The 20,050-nt window shown below is 42.7% G+C and overlaps 1 protein-coding gene across 2 annotated transcripts in view; it reads right to left on the bottom strand.

Moving 5' to 3' along the window:
• The window catches only part of LOC124555646 (neither inactivation nor afterpotential protein G-like), a 242,042-nt gene that overhangs the window by 23,830 nt on the left and 198,162 nt on the right, over window positions 1-20,050 (bottom strand). For both annotated transcript variants that reach the window (XM_047129629.1, XM_047129630.1), the window contains one exon: window positions 198-381. In XM_047129629.1, coding sequence (XP_046985585.1) covers window positions 198-381 — 184 coding nt within the window. The remainder of the gene's footprint in view (window positions 1-197; window positions 382-20,050) is intronic.

The following is a 20,050-nucleotide window of genomic DNA, read 5'->3' as shown; positions in this document are numbered from 1 at the left end:
ACTTGTTTTAAGAAAATTAAAGTGACTGATATTTTCTTTTAAATTCATAATCGCCAAATAAAAGTGTCTATGAAATGTTGGAATTTTTCTCAGATAAACAACCTAAATAAAGAAATATTAAAATTCTTCAATTTATTTAATTATTCTATTATTATATGGTTACAAAGATAATATACATTTACTGTCAAGCATCGCACCTTTAATCATGCATGGAATGTCATGAGAGTGAGAGAGATAATTTGGTTCAATTATTGGTGGACCCTCTAGGTGTGAGACATTCAGCCAGAGTCTGCCTCTACTCTGAGGTGTGAGACATGTAGCCAGCAGCACAAATCCTTCCTGGCTTGAGTTGTGACTCAGAGGGAATAACCCCTGAAATGTCTAAGAAATAACAAAATGTTAGTATTATTTCATTTACTTCAAAACACAGAGATCTAGAATCAGACTTTTTTCTTCTAAGTATTCACACAGTACTAGAGAGACTATATATAAATGTTGCACATCGATCAGAACGAATTATTCACTTTTTGCATTTATGTAAATTATCATCTTAGCTGGTGTTCAAAAATTCTCAAATTTTCAATAGTGTTTGCATTCATCAAACATTATCAGATGACCAGTGTATGAAAAATACAGGTTAGGATATGTAGCTGTCACCGCAAGACAAAATATTTAAGAATCTTTCATCATATTCTACTATTCACAAGTGCACAGGATCTTGGAGAGTTTGTGGCGTAGAGTGCCATAAAAATCGATATTTGTTCTGTGCATAAGTGTGTTATCTTTGAGGAGAGGGCTTTGGAGAGCATGTTGGACGCTAACGGCAGTTAGCCTCTGAACTTGTGTCTGTGTAGACGCTAAGTGTGAATAAATCTGTATATGAGAGAATTCTAGTTGTTTACCTACGACTATACCATATTCCCTCACTGGTGACCCCCGTTTTTGTGTAATACGCGTCCGAGTTACCGCCTGAAGGTTATTTACGCACCTACCACGTCGGGTTTCTCCGCGATCGTGAGGGCCTTTGTTCAGCTCCAGACAATGGCCTTTCAGCATTCACTGCTGCCCGGATTCCAGCAACATCTCTCCAGCACTTCTGCCGCCATAGTGGACATGCCGCAAGAATCTTCGGAATCCTTCAGCCAGAACATGCAGTGGGATTCATCAAGTGCCGCCAGTTTCTTCCAACCGCCAACGGTCATGGACTCTGGCTTTGTTAGCCTTGACCTTCCTACGTGTTCTCCACAGAGTGTTGGTCGGAACATTTCTATTCCTGTGTCAAACACACAATTCAATACAGTTCGTGGCGTCGAGCGAGGTTTTGCTACTTTGGAAAATCCAGTAGTGAATTCAAACTCGAATCAGTTCCCGCCACGTGTGTATCCTTCCGCGCCGGCTAGTCAACAGGTGTTCAATGCTCGCCAAACAGCAAATATCACACCGTGTGTGCATCCTAGTGGATGTGTGTGGGATCCTTGTGTTGCTTCTAATCAGGTCAACAATTCTGTGCTGGATAGTAATTACTCCATCACCTAGCAACTACCCACAAGGGCACAGGCCCGCCCCACCTTACTGTTTCTTCCATGCAAGATTCGGGGAGCAAGCTCTCAAATGCCAGTCACCGTGTTCTTACCCAAACTCCAACTGCAGGTAGGCTATGGTGCCACCTCCTGCGATGTAAACAACGGGCACCATCCCACGTTGCACTCCGTTTCGGACAATAACAGTAAGTGTGGTCGAGTCTATGTTCGCAATTTACGATCAGGTGTATGTTTTCTGGTAGACAGTGGCGCAGACATCTCTTTGCTGCTGGTTCGCCTAGCAACCAATAAAGTGCAACCACACAAAACAGTACTTCGTGCAGTGAACTTGTCTACCCTACAGTGTTCGGGTTCCACTTTGTATACAGTGAAACTTTTGCCCGAGTGCAAGCTGGAGTGGACGTTTCTAGTGTCAACAATTGAAGAACCTATTCTCGGAATTGATTTCCTCAAGCACTATCAGTTGTCACTAGATTTTGTGCAAAATACTGTGTTTTACCCCTCCCTTAACAAACATATTCCTTTCGCTTTGCCGAGTGACAGTTCGGCTAACACCAAACATGTGTGCTGTGCTAAGAAAAGTGTAAACCTATCCTTGGAGCTGCAATCTTGGACAAACAAGAGGCTAGTGGAGCATGCCAAGACTTCTAAGTTGCGGATGGAACGTATGGAAATGCTGCTGCATCTCCACAACATACACCATGAGTTGGCCTCCACACAACAACGCCTCGCGGCACTACAAGCAGACGACTCGTCGGCTACAGACAAGGTCAGTCCGTGCCAATCTGGTGTTCCCATACCCGCGCGCGTTAATGACAATGTTGTGAACTCTGTAAACTATGTCAGCATCCCCTTTTGTAATGATAGTGTATGCCCGAGTGCTCATGTTCCTTGCGTTCCTAATGGAAAATTAGCTCGCCAAGCTTGTGGCAATGAACTACAGCCATCTGCTGTCCGGCCATGCCCACTCGTGCCTACAGTGCTCGTAGCGGCACGGCCCGCTACCAAGAACCAGTGTACCAACCTCGCCCATGTTAACACGTGTGCGGCCTTTACGCAGCCTACGAGCGGGTGGCACACCTGTACTTCCGTGCCCTCAGCGCCACAGCTTGGACCGTCCGCCACTGCCTGCTCCGCTTCACGGACATCTGACTATCGTGCCGCGCCACGTATTGCAGTAGTCACTGACGGCACAGTTCATCAGTTACGTCTAACCGATGGGCCGCCCATTTCGCAACGTCCACACCGCCTCAAGCCGGAATTTATGAAAATTGCAAAAGAAAAATTGGATGATCTGTTACAAAAGGGAATAATTGAACCTTCTTCCGGTTGCTGGGCTAGTCCTATCCTGTTTGACCAAAAGAAAGATGGTACTTGGCATATGGTCGGAGATTATAGGCATTTAAATGCCTGCACCATCATTGATAAATATCCGGTCCCACACATCGCAGACTTCAATCATGCGCTCGCAGGTGCAAAGTAATTCTCTGTTTCGGACTGTAAGCACGCATTTCATCAGATTCCTATGGCTCCGGAGAACATTGAAAAGACTGCCATAACCACTCCCTTCGGGCTGTTCCAATACAAATTTATGCCGTTTGGGTTGAAAAATGCACCCCAAACGGGGCAGCGTTTCATCAATCAAACTTTATCCCATCTAGACTTTTGTTTCGTATATATGGACGACATATTGGTTTTTGCTTCTACTTTAGAACAGAGTGAGGAACGTGTCCAAGTCGTGACAGATATTTTAGCAGCTGCTGGTATTGAACTGAACAATAAAAAGACTCAATTGCACCAGTCATCCGTCACATTCCTAAGTTATGTTGTGTCATCGGACGGTCTGACACCACCACAGGACAAGATCAAGCCTGTTCTCGAGATGCTACGCCCTCAGACCTACAGGGAATTACGCAGGTTCATCGGAACAGTTAATTATTACCGGAAACATTTGCCATCCGCTTCTGTGGTGCAGGCTCCTCTCACAGATGCTCTCGCTGGCCCACAAACTTCTGGCACCCGCCAGCTACGATGGACACCAGACATGGACAAGGCATTTAATGAACTCAAACAGCTGTTGGCCTCCGCTGTTACTATTGCTCACCCACGGGTGGACACCACAATGTTTATCACTACTGACGCTAGTGACAATGCTATCGGCGCAGTACTGAGTCAGACATACAGCGATGTTATGACCCCCCTGCAGTTTTTCTCAAAAAAGCTAAACAACGCGCAGAAGAAATACTCAGCATTCGACAGAGAACTACTTGCAGTTTACGAGGCCATAAGACACTTCAGAACTGATGTTGAGGGACGAGATTTCTATGTGCTCACTGATCGCAAGCCGTTGGTTCCTGCCATAAAAAATTCTGCGGCTGATCCGCCCCCATGACGCTTTTGTCACATTGATTACATCTTGCAATTTACAAATGACATTCGCTACATCCGAGGAGCGGACAATGTGGTCGCTGATTTTCTCTCGCGTGTTGGTGCTGTCACAACCTTAATTGACTTAACGGACCTACCTCGGTTGCAATCGGCAGACCCTGATACCATGCAGTTAATTTCAGACCACAGCTCCTCTCTCCAACCAGTACACTCTACTTTCCCTGGCATATCTGACTTAGTGTGGTGTGATGAATCGACTGGTACGTTGCGGCCATTCACTCCTAAGCCCCTTCAACGCCAGGTCTTTGACAAACTACACACATTAGCACACCCCGGTGTCAAAGCCTCCACCCGTCTGGTAGCTGAACGGTTTGTCTGGAGAAACATGTGCCGTGACTGTCAGTCTTGGGCAAGGGCATGCATGGTGTGTCAACAGAACAAAGTTTCCAGGCACACTTCTCCACCCCTTGGCTGTTTTGCCCAACCTCCAGGCCGGTTTCACCATGTTCATGTCGACCTTGTAGGCCCTTTGCCCCCCTCCGAGGGTTTCTGTTACTTGTTTACAGCTATTGACAGGATGACTTGGTGGGCTGAGGCTGTGCCTATTCCGAACATTACCTCTGAGACAATAAGTTGAGCATTCTTAGATTCATGGATCTCTAGATTTGGCTCACCTGTTTACCTCACCACTGACCAGGGGCGACAATTCGAGTCTTCAGTTTTCTCTGACATATGTAAAATGTGTGGTATTGTCAAAATTCATACTTCTGCATACCACCCCCAAAGCAATGGGCTTGTCGAGCGATGGCATCGCACCCTGAAGTCTGCCCTGCGTTGCCATGACTCACTATGGACAGAGGCACTGCCCTTCGTGCTTCTTGGCCTTCGTGCGACTTTCAAGGAAGACCTCAAGGGGTCCGTAGCCGAGTTTGTATATGGCCAACCTCTGGTTTTGCCTGGAGAATTAGTCACTCCGACCCCACTTCCATGGCCCTCTGAACTCCCTTCACTTCTCGAGCGGGTGCGCTTGCACTGCAGCAAAATTCAGCCGCCACCTCCGGCTGCTCATACACCTCCGCGCGTGTACGTACCACGCATGCTAGACTCTTGTGAGTACGTGTTTCTCAGAGATGACTCATTCAAAGCCCCACTTCAGTCGCCCTACACAGGTCCTTACAAGGTCGTCAAACGCTCTGAGAATAACATGGATCTCCTCATAAAAGACTCTGTAACCATGGTCTCACTCAACCGAGTGAAACCAGCTTTCATTGAGCCTCAGGTGAACCTCCCTTATTCTTCCCCTATTTCTCCCACTCCTGCTTCGAGCGGCCATCCATCTTCCCACACCATGCATTTGGGTATTGATTTTCCACAGCGTGTTTCTCTGTCAAGCACTGCTCCTTCTCCGCGTTCATCTAATTTGAGTGGCCAATCTTTTCGGGGCTTCACTCCTCACAGCCCTCGCAGTCGAACTGCCAACCACTCGGATTCTACCATTGTGTTACCATCTTCGTGTGACAGCTCTTTGTCACGCCGTTCAACCAACGCTGGCTCCTCGTTGCCTTCGGTCACACTCCCTCGTCTGTCAGCTGATTGCGCGAGGTTGTCTCCTGCACAGTCTAGTGCACCTGCCACCCCCCTCTTAGCAGATGCTTCCCCCTGCCATGGCTTTCCCACACCTCCCTGCCCCCCTACCATTGCTCGTACAGGTGCCATCCAAGAATTCACAACACATGTGCACCCTGATGACATACATAAATTATCTGTTGTCGTAGATGGCGATACAGTGTGTGTGGTACTCGCGTGTGACAATATTGAGGGAGGAAGTGCAGAATCTCGTGTGGTGCGCCACTTTAAATTGAGCAGAAGTGCTGCTTGTGGCAATTTGCGTGCCTTTGTTAGGCCTTCTGGCAAGGTGATTCTCTGCCTGCCGGCTGACGAAGTGCTACACCTTCACTCCAGGACGGGACGTCATCTTCAGCCGCCGGCGTCGCTTGCTGACTTCACCGTCGGCGTACCGAGCTTCACCCCCCGGTCTCCTACCAGTCGACCGCTTCCGCCTGACGCAGAAGAACTGTGCGTTACCTTCCTAACTTCTCACCCCCCCCCCCCCCCCATTCACAGGGACGTACTCCATACTGCGCAGGGGGGGGGGGGGCTATGTGGCATAGAGCACCATAAAAATCGATATTTGTTCTGTGCGTAAGTGTGCTATCTTTGAGTAGAGGGCTTTGGAGAGCATGTTGGACGCTAACAGCAGTTAGCCTCCGGACTTGTATCTGTGTAGACGCTAAGTGTGAATAAATCTGTATATGAAAGAATTCTAGTTGTTTACCTACGACTATACCATATTCCCTCAAGTTTTTTGCCACATATCAAAATAGTGTTAGTAGTGTGTATTTCAATATCTAGTGTCATGACATAATGCCATCCAGTGTGAATAAAATTGTAAGACAATAAGGAAATGCCAAACTGAAGTGAGGTGTCTACAAATTGTACTAACTGCACATCTTATTCAGTTACTGCATTGCCATGTTGCAGAAAAGTGAGCTGGCATCACAGTGCCACTAAACAGGAGAAGTAAACAAGAAATAAGCATGCCTGGATAGAGAAACAACAGATAGAGTTGAAAAAAAATAAGTTAGCAAATCTGTATGGAATCCCAATTTGGTTTTTCAGAGTACTCTATGGCATTAGCCCCATACTTAGCTTGCATTTACAGTGAATCTCTCACCCAATGCAAAGTCCCAAGCAACTGGAAAAAATGCAGGTCATTTCTGTGTATAAGAGGGGCAAAAAATGGATGTACAATCCCTAAAATCCCTAAAGTTGGTTTGCTGCAGAATCATCTAACATATTCTCTGTTCAAGTATGGTAAATTTTCTCGAGACTGAGAAGCTTTCATCCATGAACCAGCATGGATTTAGAAAGCATTGCTTGTACAAACCCATAATGGTCAGATACAGCATTAATAGTGTCCTGCTTGATGCAGTCACATCATTTAAATATCTGGGTATAACATTGCAAAGCAATATGAAATGGAATGAGCATGTGAGGATTATGGTAGGAAAGGTGAATGGTCGACTTCAGTTCGTTGGGAGAATTCTAGGAAAGTGTGGTTCACTTGAAAATGAGATCGCATATGGATGCTAGTGTGGCCTATTCTTGACTACTGCTTGACTGTTTGGGATCTGTGACAGATCAGATTAAATGAAGTCATCCGAGCAATGCAGAGGTGGGCAGTTAGATTTGTTGTAAGAACCATTAACATAAGATATGAGAAATTGAGGCTCACACAGAGGCATATAGACAGTCATTTGCCCTCACTCTATCTGCAACTAGAACAGGAAAGGAAATGACTAGTAGTGCTATGGTTTACCCTCCACCATGCACCGTAAGTTGGATTGTGCCGTATTGATGTAGATGTTGAATAATAATGAAGTCATTGTTCTCAAGTGAAATGCATTGATTTACATGCTCTCTAAACATATCCTAGGGATGTATAGGTGAGAGATTGTATCTAGAGGATAGTGTATGTAGGAAACCATGGCGTTTTTTGGTCAGCACTTCAGTCTAGTGACTGACTTTAAAATCCCATGAAGGAATGCACACTAAACACTACCTTAAGCAGTTTCGACCATTTTGTACAGTTTTTGTTGTTGATAGATATGAGGTTGTCCTTTGTGCAGCAGTTGTAAATATTTCATTAATGTAACATGTGGAGAATTAAGCCATACTTTGTTGGTCATGCACCATCTTGTGCCTTGAAACAGAAGAAGGTCATTTCCCTCGGGACATGTGATACTTGCAAATGAACTGGCTTTCTCCTTTGTCTTAACAGTTTTACTTCTTTTGAAAATGGAAATCTGTGTTAATTTTCAATAGCTTCTACTTCAAACTGTATTGAACATGTAACAGGATTTTGATAATCCTTCTGCTTAATTTGATTTCATTAATCATTGATTTAATGTAATGGATAGATTATTAAAAACAGAACTGCCAAGATTTTCTCAGTTGGAACACTTTTAAATGCCAGTTGAATATTTGTTCCTAGGCACATGACCATGTTGTACCTTGGAACATGTTTTAACATTCAAAATTTAAAGAAAAGAATTATAAGAATAATGGAAGGGGTAGATAATCACAAATCTAGTAGACCATTGTTTCAAAAAAGGATGATCCTGCCACTTCCTTGCATATATATATACACTTGAAAATATAATGTATTTAAAGCAAAACTTACATATAAAAAGACCACTCATCACTCAAAATCACACATTACACAGCTATGATACAAGACAAAAACGGCATGTACATGTTCAAAGCGACAATACAAAGTTATTTCAAAATGCCCTTATCCATCCTAGTATCAAACTATACAATGCCTTATCATATACCATTAAACACATACAAAACATTGGTCACTTCAAATCTAAATTGAAATTGTACTTGGTTGATCACTGCTTTTACACAGTAAATGAATACCTACAAAACAAATTTTATCTATGTTAACCCAATGTAGTCTCATTCAGAAGAACATTCATATTTTAACTTTCTGTATATAGCATAATAACAACATTTATTTAAGTATTCATCATTAATTGATATATTAATGTGTGTTATTGTGTACAAAGGTATATTATACATAAAACTGTTAATATTAACGTAAAATTCCAAATATCTCTTGCTCATTGTGCAGCTGTAGATGAAAATGGATCAACAAATCAACAACAAATCACATGTGGAAAAACCTTAATTTTCCATAGTATTTTTGTAATTTCAGAAAAAAGACTGCATCACACAAAAATTGAATGCCATAATTCAAAACTGGAGTAAGAAAATATATTAAACTTCTGTTACAGGCAAAGATTTAAAAGTGTACCAAAGTACAACATTCCCCTCTACCATATGAGACAGGCAAGATAGCCTCAATATTAAAGCAGAGTGTGATAATTCCAATGCCTAAGAAAGTAGGCACTGATGGGTGTAAATATTACCTTCCCATCAGTTTCATAAGTCATGGTTAAAAAAATCCATTTTTTAAACTACCATGAATTATTTACAGAAGAATGAGAAAACTGGAAGAAGGAAGAGCAGTTTGGGCTACAAAAAATATACAAACATCTGAAGCAATACTGACTTTATAACTTATCTTAAAAGATAGGTTGACGAAAGGCAAAGCTACATTTATAGCATTTGTAAATTTAGAGAAAGTTTTTGTGCATGTTTACTAAAATACACTCTTTGGAATTAGGAAGGTAGCAGGGATAGAATAAAGAAACTGGAAACTTATTTACAGGTGATACAGAAACCAAAGCAGTTGTAAGAATTGAAGCATATGAAAGGGATGCAATGGTTAAGACAAGGTTGTAGCCTATTCCTATGTTCTTCACTCTGTGCATTGAGCAAGCAGAAAAGGAAAATAAGAAGAAATTTGGAGAGGGAATTAAAGTTTAACAAGAAGAAATGAAAATTTGAGGTTTGTCAGTGACAATATAATTTGCTCTTGGCTAGGAACTCATAAAATGTCACAAATTGCTTATGCTTCTGTTGCTCAGATGGCAGCTGCTGCCTGACTGCAGAAGGGAAACACAGACAATACACAATTTAGGAAAGCTGAAAATAGAAGCCTTTGAAATGAAGTGCAACAGAAGAATACTGAAGATTACATGGTTTGAGCAAATGACTAACGAGGATGTAGCGATTAAAACTGGGGAAAAAAGAAACATATTGCATATTTTGAATAAAAGATGGGATCATTTGATAGCAGACATTCTGAAGGATCAAGGAATTGTTAATTTGTTAATGAAGGGATGTGTATTTGGGATGGGGGAGCGGGGGGGGGGGGGGGGGGATAAAAATTGTAGAGGGAGACCAAGGGGTGAATAAAGTAAATTAGTTAAAATGGATGTTGGTTACAGTAGTTACTGGAGATCAACAGACTTGCATGGGATAGAGAGTTTCATCAAACCAGTCTTCAAACTGAAGAAGGCAACAATAACAACAGGGCTCACAATGCAATGAAATAAATGGGCTGATGTAAATATTGTGGTTCTCCTTTACAGTCATTACTACAAATTCATTTTTTAATGCTTTGTACCAATTCCCAGTTTTTGTGTACACTCCCTAACAAAAAATGAAGTAACAAGATGACATGATGAATGTCAATCTACCTTTATGTGTGCACACACCAACAGCAGTTATGTAAATGGTTAGGGATCTAATTTTCTGTCACAGAATGGCCATATGAGTGCATTAGTGTTGCTCATGGTTAGTGTTGTTACTGGGCTTGGTAGTGTATACAAGAGGTGTGAACAGCATCAGATGTTAGTGATCATTGAAAAGGGCATTGAGGTGCCATGTACTCATTCACGTGAGACAGTATTATCAACACTGGGCAGAATTTGAGAGGGGCCTCATTGTGGGTCTCCATTTCACAGCTGCTCAAATTGTGCAGTGTTCAGTTTTGTGGGATGATTGGATGTGATAGTGGCCCAGCCTTGGACTGCATGGGAATCTGAGGGCAGGCATACTCATTGCCAAGGTTCAGACTGACTATGTCTGACCAGCACAAACAGGGATTGCTACATTGTGCACCAATCGCATCATAACACTTTCACATCTATGCCTGCCATAGGAGAACAAGCAATGGACTCTCTGCAACATTCTGTGTCATCCCACACTATTAGCCAAACACTAGCAGCAACAGGGCTAAGGAATTACCATCTCAGGCACAGGCTGCCATTAACATCACAACACAAATCACTGCATATGGAGTAGTGTCATGACCATGAAGCATGAACTGCTGATGAATAGCATTATATCATGTTCAGCAATGAATCATAGCTCTTCACTACCCTGGATGATCATTGGACCTAGGAGGAGATCCCATTCTTCCAATGTTTTGGAGAGACAAAGGAGATGTTTTGGGGTGGCATTATGTGGGGCCAACGTATGCCACTGGTGGTCATGGAAGGCACTGTAACAGCTGTATGATCCGTGAATGCCATCCTCTGACCAATAGTGCAACCATATCAGCAGCATATTTGCGAGGCATTCATCTTCATGGATGACAAGTCACACTCACATCATGCACATCTTGTGAATGACTTCCTTCAGGATAACGACATCACTTGACTAGAGTGGCCAGCATGTTCTCTGTCTGCTTGCCAGGGGGTCTCATCCGAGATGTGGAGGAGGCCCTGCCGGAGGTGATAGAGAGCACTGGGTGCACCCGACTGCAAATTGTTGTTCATGTCGGCACCAATGACTCCTGCCGTCTGGGTTCGGAGGTCATCCTCAGTTCGTACAGGCGGCTGGCGGAATTGGTGAAGGTGGAAAGCCTCACTCGCAGGGTGGAATCAGAGCTAACTATTTGTAGTATCGTTCCCAGAAACGATTGCGGTCCTCTGGTTTGGAGCCGAGTGGAAGGCTTAAACCAGAGACTCAGATGATTCTGCGGAGATCTGGGGTGCAAATTTCTCGACCTCCGCTATCGGGTGGAGAAATGTTGGGTCCCCCTGAATAGGTCAGGCATGCACTACATGCTGGAAGCAGCTACAAGGGTAGCGGAGTACATGTGGAGTGCACATGGGGGTTTTTTAGGTTAGAGAATTACCTCCCTTGGCCCGACAAGACACCTCCTGAGACACGGCAAGGTAGGAGTAGGAAAAATGCAACAGGGAATAACAATATTAATGTGCTAATAGTAAACTGCAGGAGCATCTATAGAAAGATCCCAGAACTGCTCTCATTAATAAACGGTCACAACGCCCACATAGCACTAGAAACAGAAAGTTGGCTGAAACCAGACGTAAACAGTAATGAAATCCTAAACTCAGATTGGAATGTATACCGTAGAGACAGGCTGAACAGTGAAAGGGGGGGGGGGCATTTATAGCAATAAAAAGTGCAATAGTATTGAAGGAAATTGACGGAGATCCAAAATGTGAAATAACTTGGGTGAAGGTCACGGTTAAAGCAAGCTCAAACATGGTAATTGGATGTCTCTTAGGCCCCCTGGCTCAGCAGCTGTTGTGGCTGATCACCTGAAGGATAATTTGGAAAATATTTCGAGTAGATTTCCCCACCATGTTATAGTTCTGGGTGGAGATTTTAATTTTCTGGATATAGACTGGAAGACTCAAACATTCATAACGGGTGGCAGGGACAAAGAATCCAATGAATTTTTTTTATGTGCTTTATCTGAAGACTACCTTGAGCAGTTAAACAGAGAACCGACTCGTGGCGATAACATATTAGACCTTCTGGTGACAAACAGACCTGAACTATTTGCAACAGTTAACGCAGAACAGGGAATCAGCGATAATAAAGCAGTTACGGCATCGATGATTTCAGCCGTAAATAGAAATATTAAAAAAGGTAGGAAGATTTTTCTGTTTAGCAAAAGTGACAAATAAGCAGATTACAGAGTACCTGACAGCTCAACACAAAAGTTTTGTCTCAAGTACAGATAGTGTTGAGGATCAGTGGACAAGGTTCAAAACCATCGTACAATATGCGTTAGATGAGTATGTGCCAAGCAAGATCATAAGAGATGGAAAAGAGCCATCGTGGTACAACAACCGAGTTAGAAAACTGCTGCAGAAGCAAAGGGAACTTCACAGCAAACATAAACATAGCCAAAGCCTTGCAGACAAACAAAAATAACGCGAAGCAAAATGTAGTGTGAGGACGGCTATGCGAGAGGCGTTCAATGAATTCGAAAGTAAAGTTCTATGTACTGACATGGCAGAAAATCCTAAGAAATTTTGGTCTTATGTCAAAGCGGTAGGTGGATCAAAACAAAATGTCCAGACACTCTGTGACCAAAATGGTACTGAAACAGAGGATGGCAGACTAATGGCCGAAATACTAAATGTCTTTTTCCGAAGCTGTTTCACAGAGGAAGACTGCACTGTAGTTCCTTCTCTAGATTGTTGTACAGATGACAAAATGGTAGATATCGAAATAGATGACAGAGGGATAGAGAAACAATTAAAATCGCTCAAAAGAGGAAAGGCCGCTGGACCTGATGGGATACCAGTTAGATTTTATACAGAGTATGCGAAGGAACTTGCCCCCCTTCTTGCAGCGGTGTACCGTAGGTCTCTAGAAGAGCGTAGCATTCCAAAAGATTGGAGAAGGGCACAGGTCATCCCCATTTTCAAGAAGGGACGTCGAACAGATGTGCAGAACTGTAGACCTGTATCTCTAACGTTGATCAGTTGTAGAATTTTGGAACACGTATTATGTTCAAGTACAATGACTTTTCTGGAGACTAGAAATCTACTCTGTAGGAATCAGCATGGGTTTTGAAAAAGACAGTCGTGTGAAACCCAGCTCGCACTATTCGTCCAAGAGACTCAGAGGGCCATAGACATGGGTCCACAGGTAGATGCTGTGTTTCTTGACTTCCGCAAGGCATTCGATACAGTTCCCCACAGTCGTTTAATGAACAAAGTAAGAGCATATGGACTAGCAGACCAATTGTGTGATTGGATTGAAGAGTTCCTAGATAACAGAACACAGCATGTCATTCTCAATGGAGAGAAGTCTTCCGAAGTAAGAGTGATTTCAGGTGTGCCGCAGGGGAGTGTCATAGGACCGTTGCTATTCACAGTATACATAAATGACCTTGTGGATGACATAGGAAGTTCACTGAGGCTTTTTGCAGATGATGCTGTAGTGTATCGAGAGGTTGTAACAATGGAAAATTGTACTGAAATGCAGGAGGACCTGCAGCGAATTGACACATGGTGCAGGGAATGGCAATTGAATCTCAATGTAGACAAGTGTAATGTGCTGCAGATAGATAGAAAGATAGATCCCTTATCATTCAGCTGAAATAGCAGGTTAGCAACTGGAAGCAGTTAATTCCATAAATTATCTGGGAGTAAGCATTAGGAATGATTTAAAATGGAATGATCATATAAAGTTCATCATCGGTAAAGCAGGTGCCAGACTGAGATTCATTGGAAGAATCCTAAGGAAATGCAATCCGAAAACAAAGGAAGTAGGCTACAGTACGCTTGTTCGCCCACTGCTTGAATACTGCTCAGCAGCGTGGGATCCGTACCAGAAAGGTTTGATAGAAGAGATAAAGAAGATCCAATGGAGAGCAGCGTGCTTCGTTACAGGATCATTTAGTAATCGCGAAAGCATTACGGAGATGATAGATAAACTCCAGTGGAAGACTCTGCAGGAGAGATGCTCAGTAGCTTGGTACGGGCTTTTGTTAAAGTTTTGAGAACATACCTTCACTGAAGAGTCAAGCAGTATATTGCTCCCTCCTACATATATTTCGCGAAGAGACCATGAGGATAAAATCAGAGAGATTAGAGCCCACACAGAAGCATACCGACAATCCTTCTTTCCATGAACAATACGAGACTGGAATAGAAGGGAGAACCAATAAAGGTATTCAGGGTACCCTCCGCCACACACCGTCAGGTGGCTTGCAGAGTATGGATGTAGATGTAGATGTAGATGTAGACATGAACCCTATCGAACATACCTGGGATAGATTGAAAAGGGCTGTTTATGGACAATGTGACTAACCAACAACCCTGAGGGATCTACACCAAATTTCCATTGAGGGGTGGGACAATCTGAACCAACAGTTGCAGGCATATGATGCCTTCTCTGGAAAACATCCCAAGAGGCCACTTCTAGCACATGCATCTAGACCTCATCAGCCCATTACCCACATCTGATGGTTTCAAATATTTCTTGTCAGTCATCGACCGTGTTACATGGTGGGTGGAGGCAATTACTGTTGCTGACATTATGGCAGATTCTATAACATAAGCATTTATATCTTCCTGGATAGCAAGATTTGGGTGCTCAACATCCATCACCACTGATCAGGGTAGGCAATTTGAATCACTGTTGTTTTTACGTACTCTGCATACTCTGCGGAATGAATAAATTTCACATTACAGTGTACCACCCTCAGAACAATGGGCTCATCAAGCATTGGTACAGGACTCTGAAAGTGGCCCTCACATGCCATGGTGGTGAGTGGTTTGACGCCCTTTCCTGGGTCGTGTTGGGAATGTGCACAGCTTGTAATGCAGACATCCATGTGTTGCTTGAGGTCCTGTATGGCAAGACATTAGTCCTTCCAACTCAGTTCATCGACAGTGGTGCAACTGTCAACCTATATAACATCCCCACTCTTGTTGATTGTGTCCAGTCACACATAGCTGCTATCTATAAGCCTCCTCCATGATCACATATCTGTCTCCCACTTTTATTACATTCAACCCTGGACTCATGAGTGTCTACTATGTTAGAGGATGAAGCAGTCAAACTGGCAATACAGCCACCTTACTCTCGCACACATCAGGTATTGGCACTCATGGCCAATACTATGGACATCCTCAGCAACAGCTGGCATCAGACAGTTTCACTTCAGTGTGTTAAACCAGCTATAGAGGAATCCATACCACAACCTCTCAAGTCAAGTTCTCCACCTTCATGCAATGGCCCCTAACCCACACATACCATACCCTCCGCTTGTGCGCCAACCAGACCTTGAACGTGTTGAGCCTATGACAATCATTAGCGCACTGGTTGAGCATGGTAATCCCCCTCCCTTGCCTTCCTTAGACTATGTGTGTGATGCTCTGCTACCTCAAGTCCAACCACACATTGTGTGTGACTTTACAGCATTGCAAGCATTGTCACCTGCTGTGCCCCCAGTGTGTTCTACTGTTTCTCCTGCTCTACAGTATCCTCCCCCCCCCCCCCCCCCCCCAACCTTCTTCTGCAGCACCCTTTACAACTACCATTGACAAGATTTGCTTTTCTATTCACACTTCTGGGTGCCAACATGATCAACTTTCTTTAGAGTTACAAGTTGGATCACTCTTCATCCTCTATGTGAAGGACACTTTGCATGAGGCCACATCTACTTCAGAACATGTAACAGTTCTGTGTATAGCCCTGATTCCAGACAAGTTGGATGTGACTGGAATAACAGCAGCTCTTGGAACCAACAGGATGCCCAAGATTGTGATATTCTCTTAGAAAAATTCAAGTTTTATGGATTTGATGACTTTACACACAACTGGTTTAAACACAATTGACAAACAGAACTCAAAAGATTGGGATGAATAATTTAAACAATGTCAGAAAGGTAGAAAATTTAGTGAGTGGGAGAATATTATGAAGGTAGTCCCACACGGTTCAATTTTCAGTCTACTCCTATTCCGTAAATATGTGAATGACCTTCCACTTAACATTCAACAAGCACAATTGGTACTTTTTGTAGATGATACTAGTGTTATAATAAATCCCATTTGACAGAAAGCAACAGAAGAGTTGTTGTTGTTGTTGTTGTTGTGGTCTTCAGTCCTGAGACAGGTTTGATGCAGCTCTCCGTGCTGCCCTATCCTGTGCAAGTTTCTTCATCTCCCAGTACCTACTGCAACCTACATCCTTCTGAATCTGCTTAGTGTATTCATCTCTTGGTCTCCCTCCACGATTTTTACCCTCCACGCTGCCCTCCAATGCTAAATTTGTAATCCCTTGATGCCTTAGAACATGTCCTACCAACCGGTCCCTTCTTCTAGTCAAGTTGTGCCACAAACTCCTCTTCTCCCCAATTCTATTCAATACCTCCTCATTAGTTATGTGATCTACCCACCTAATCTTCAGAATTCTTCTGTAGCACCACATTTTGAAAGTTTCTATTCTCTTCCTGTCCAAACTATTTATCGTCCATGTTTCACTTCCATGCATGGCTACACTCCATACAAATACTTTCAGAAACGGCTTCCTGACACTTAAATCTATACTCGATGTTAACAAATTTCTCTTCTTCAGAAACGCTTTCCTTGCCATTGCCAGTCTACATTTTATATCTTCTCTACTTCGACCATCATCAGTTATTTTGCTACCCAAATAGCAAAACTCCTTTACTACTTTAAGTGTCTCATTTCCTAATCTAATTCCCTCTGCATCACCTGACTTAATTCTACTACATTCCATTATCCTCGCTTTGCTTTTGTTGATGTTCATCTTATATCCTCCTTTCAAGACACTGTCCATTCCGTTCAACTGCTCTTCCAAGTCCTTTGCTGTCTCTGACAGAATTACAATGTCATCGGTGAACCTCAAAGTTTTTATTTATTCTCCATGGATTTTAATACCTACTCTGACTTTTTCTTTTGTTTCCTTTACTGCTTGCTCAAATACAGACTGAATAACATTGGGGAAAGGCTACAACCCTGTCTCACTCTCTTCCCAACCACTGTTTCCCTTTCATACCCCTTGACTCTTCTAACTGCCATCTGGTTTCTGTACAAATTGTAAATAGCCTTTCGCTCCCTGTATTTTAGCCCTGCCACCTTTAGAATGTGAAAGAGAGTATTCCAGTCACATTGTCAAAAGCTTTCTCTAAGTCTACAAATGCTATAAACATAGGTTTGCCTTTCCTTAATCTTTCTTCTAAGATAAGTCGTAGGGTCAGTATTGCCTCACGTGTTCCAATATTTCTACGGAATCCAAACTGATCTTCCCCGAGGTCGGCTTCTACCAGTTTTTCCATTTGTCTGTAAAGAATTCACGTTAGTATTTTGCAGCTGTGACTTACTAAACTGATAGTTCGGTAATTTTCACATCTGTCAACACCTGCTTTCTTTGGGATTCGAATTATTATATTCTGCTTGAAGTCTGAGGGTACTTCACGTGCCTCATATATCTCGCTCACCAGATGGTAGAGTTTTGTCAGGACTGGCTCTCCCAAGGCCGTCAGTAGTTCTAATGGAATGTTGTCTACTCCTGGGGCCTTGTTTTGGCTCAGGTCATTCAGTGCTCTGTCAAAATCTTCACGCAGTATCGTATCTCCCATTTCATCTTCATCTACATTCTCTTCCATTTCTATAATATTGTCCTCAAGTACATCGCCCTTGTATAGACCCTCTATATACTCCTTCCACCTTTCTGCTTTCCCTTCTTTGGTTAGGACTGGGTTTCCATCTGAGCTCTTGATATTCATACAAGTGGTTCTCTTTTCTCCAAAGGTCTCTTTAATTTTCCTGTAGGCAGTATCTATCTTACCCCTAGTGAGATAAGCCTCTACATCCTTACATTTGTCCTCTAGCCATCCCTGCTTAGCCATTTTGCACTTCCTGTCGATCTCATTTTTGAGACGTTTGTACTCCTTTTTGCCTGCTTCATTTACTGTGTTTTTATGTTTCCTCCTTTCATTAATTACATTCAATATTTCTTCTGTTACCCAAGGATTTCTACTAGCCCTCACCTTTTTACCTACTTTATCCTCTGCTGCCTTCAATACTTCATCCCTCAGAGCTACCCATTCTTCTTCTACTGTACTTCTTTCCCCCACTGCTGTCAATTGTTCCCTTATGCTCTCCCTGAAACTCTGTACAACCTCTGGTTTAGTCAGTTTATCCAGGTCCCATCTCCTTAAATTCCCACCTTTTTGCAGTTTCTTCAATTTTAATCTGCAGTTCATAACCAATAGATTGTGGTCAGAGTTCACATCTGCCCCTGGAAATGTCTTACAATTTAAAACCTGGTTCCTAAATCTCTGTCTTACCATTATATAATCTATCTGATACCTTTTAGTATCTCCAGCATTCTTCCATGTATACAACCTTCTTTTATGATTCTTGAACCAAGTGTTAGCTATGATTAAGTTATGCTCTGTGCAAAATTCTAACAGATGGCTTCCTCTTTCACTTCTTACCCCCGATCCATATTCACCTACTATGTTTCCTTCTCTCCCTTTTCCTACACTCGAATTCCAGTCACCCATGACTATTAAATTTTTGTCTCCCTTCACTATCTGAATAATTTCTTTTATCTCATCATACATTTTATCAATTTCTTCATCATCTGCAGAGCTAGTTGGCATATAAACTTGTACTACTGTAGTAGGCGTGGGCTTCATGTCCATCTTGGCCACAATAATGTGTTCACTATGCTGTTTGTAGTAGCTTACCCGCACTCCTATTTTTTTTATTCATTATTAAACCTACTCCTGCATTACCCCTATTTGATTTTGTATTTATATCCCTGTATTCACCTGACCAAAAGTCTTGTTCCTCCTGCCACTGAACTTCACTAATTCTCACTATATCTAACTTTAACCTATCCATTTACCTTTTTAAATTTTCTAACTACCTGCTCGATTAAGGGCTCTGACATTCCACGCTCCGATACATAGAACACCAGTTTTCTTTCTCCTGATAACAACATCCTCTTGAGTAGTCCCCGCCCGGAGATCCAAATGGGGGACTGTTTCACCTCCGGAATATTTTACCCAAGAGGACGCCATCATCATTTAACCATACAGTAAAGCTGCATGCCCTCAGGAAAAATTATGGCTGCAGTTTCCCATTGCTTTCAGCCGCTCGCAGTACCAGCACAGCAAGGCTGTTTTGGTTATTGTTACAAGGCCAAATCAGTCAATCATCCAGAATGTTGCCCCTGCAACTACTGAAAAGGCTGCTGCCCCTCTTCAGGAACCACACGTTTGTTTGGCCTCTCAACAGATACCCCTCTGTTGTGGTTGCACCTATAGTACAGCCATTTGTATCGCTGAGGCACGCAAGCCTCCCCACCAGCGGCAAGGTCCATGGTTCATGGGGGGAGGACAGAAGAGTTATTACACGACATTTCCCAAAGAATTATTAAGTAGTTCTCTAAAAATGGACTCTCCCTAAATTTTGAAGAAACACACTCTACATTCATTTCTGTGCAACAAATGGAGTCATACCAATAATTGATGTAGCACAGGAGGAGGAATCAATAAGTTTGATAGAATGCTCCAAATTTTTGGGATAAAGGATATTAATGAGCTTCAAACAATTAAGTTCAGCTACTTTTGCTCTTTGTACTACTATTGATCTTGGAAACAAACATACCAACCTTCTGACATATTTTGCATATTTCCACTCAATAATGTATGGAATCATTTTCTGGGGTAACTCATAACTTAGAAGAAAAGTACAGATTGTACAAAAGTGAGCAGTACGAATAATATGTGGTGTCTTGGAGACACTTGTCCAAGGAGCTAGACATTTTAACCACTCCACCACAATATATATTTTTGCTAATGAAATTCGTCATAAATAATCCATGACAAT

The sequence above is a fragment of the Schistocerca americana genome, chromosome X (genome assembly GCF_021461395.2).
Source record: "Schistocerca americana isolate TAMUIC-IGC-003095 chromosome X, iqSchAmer2.1, whole genome shotgun sequence".
In the NCBI taxonomy this organism is placed as follows: domain Eukaryota; kingdom Metazoa; phylum Arthropoda; class Insecta; order Orthoptera; family Acrididae; genus Schistocerca; species Schistocerca americana.
Note: the sequence above shows the minus strand (reverse complement) of the source record. Positions and strands in the feature narration are given on the sequence as shown.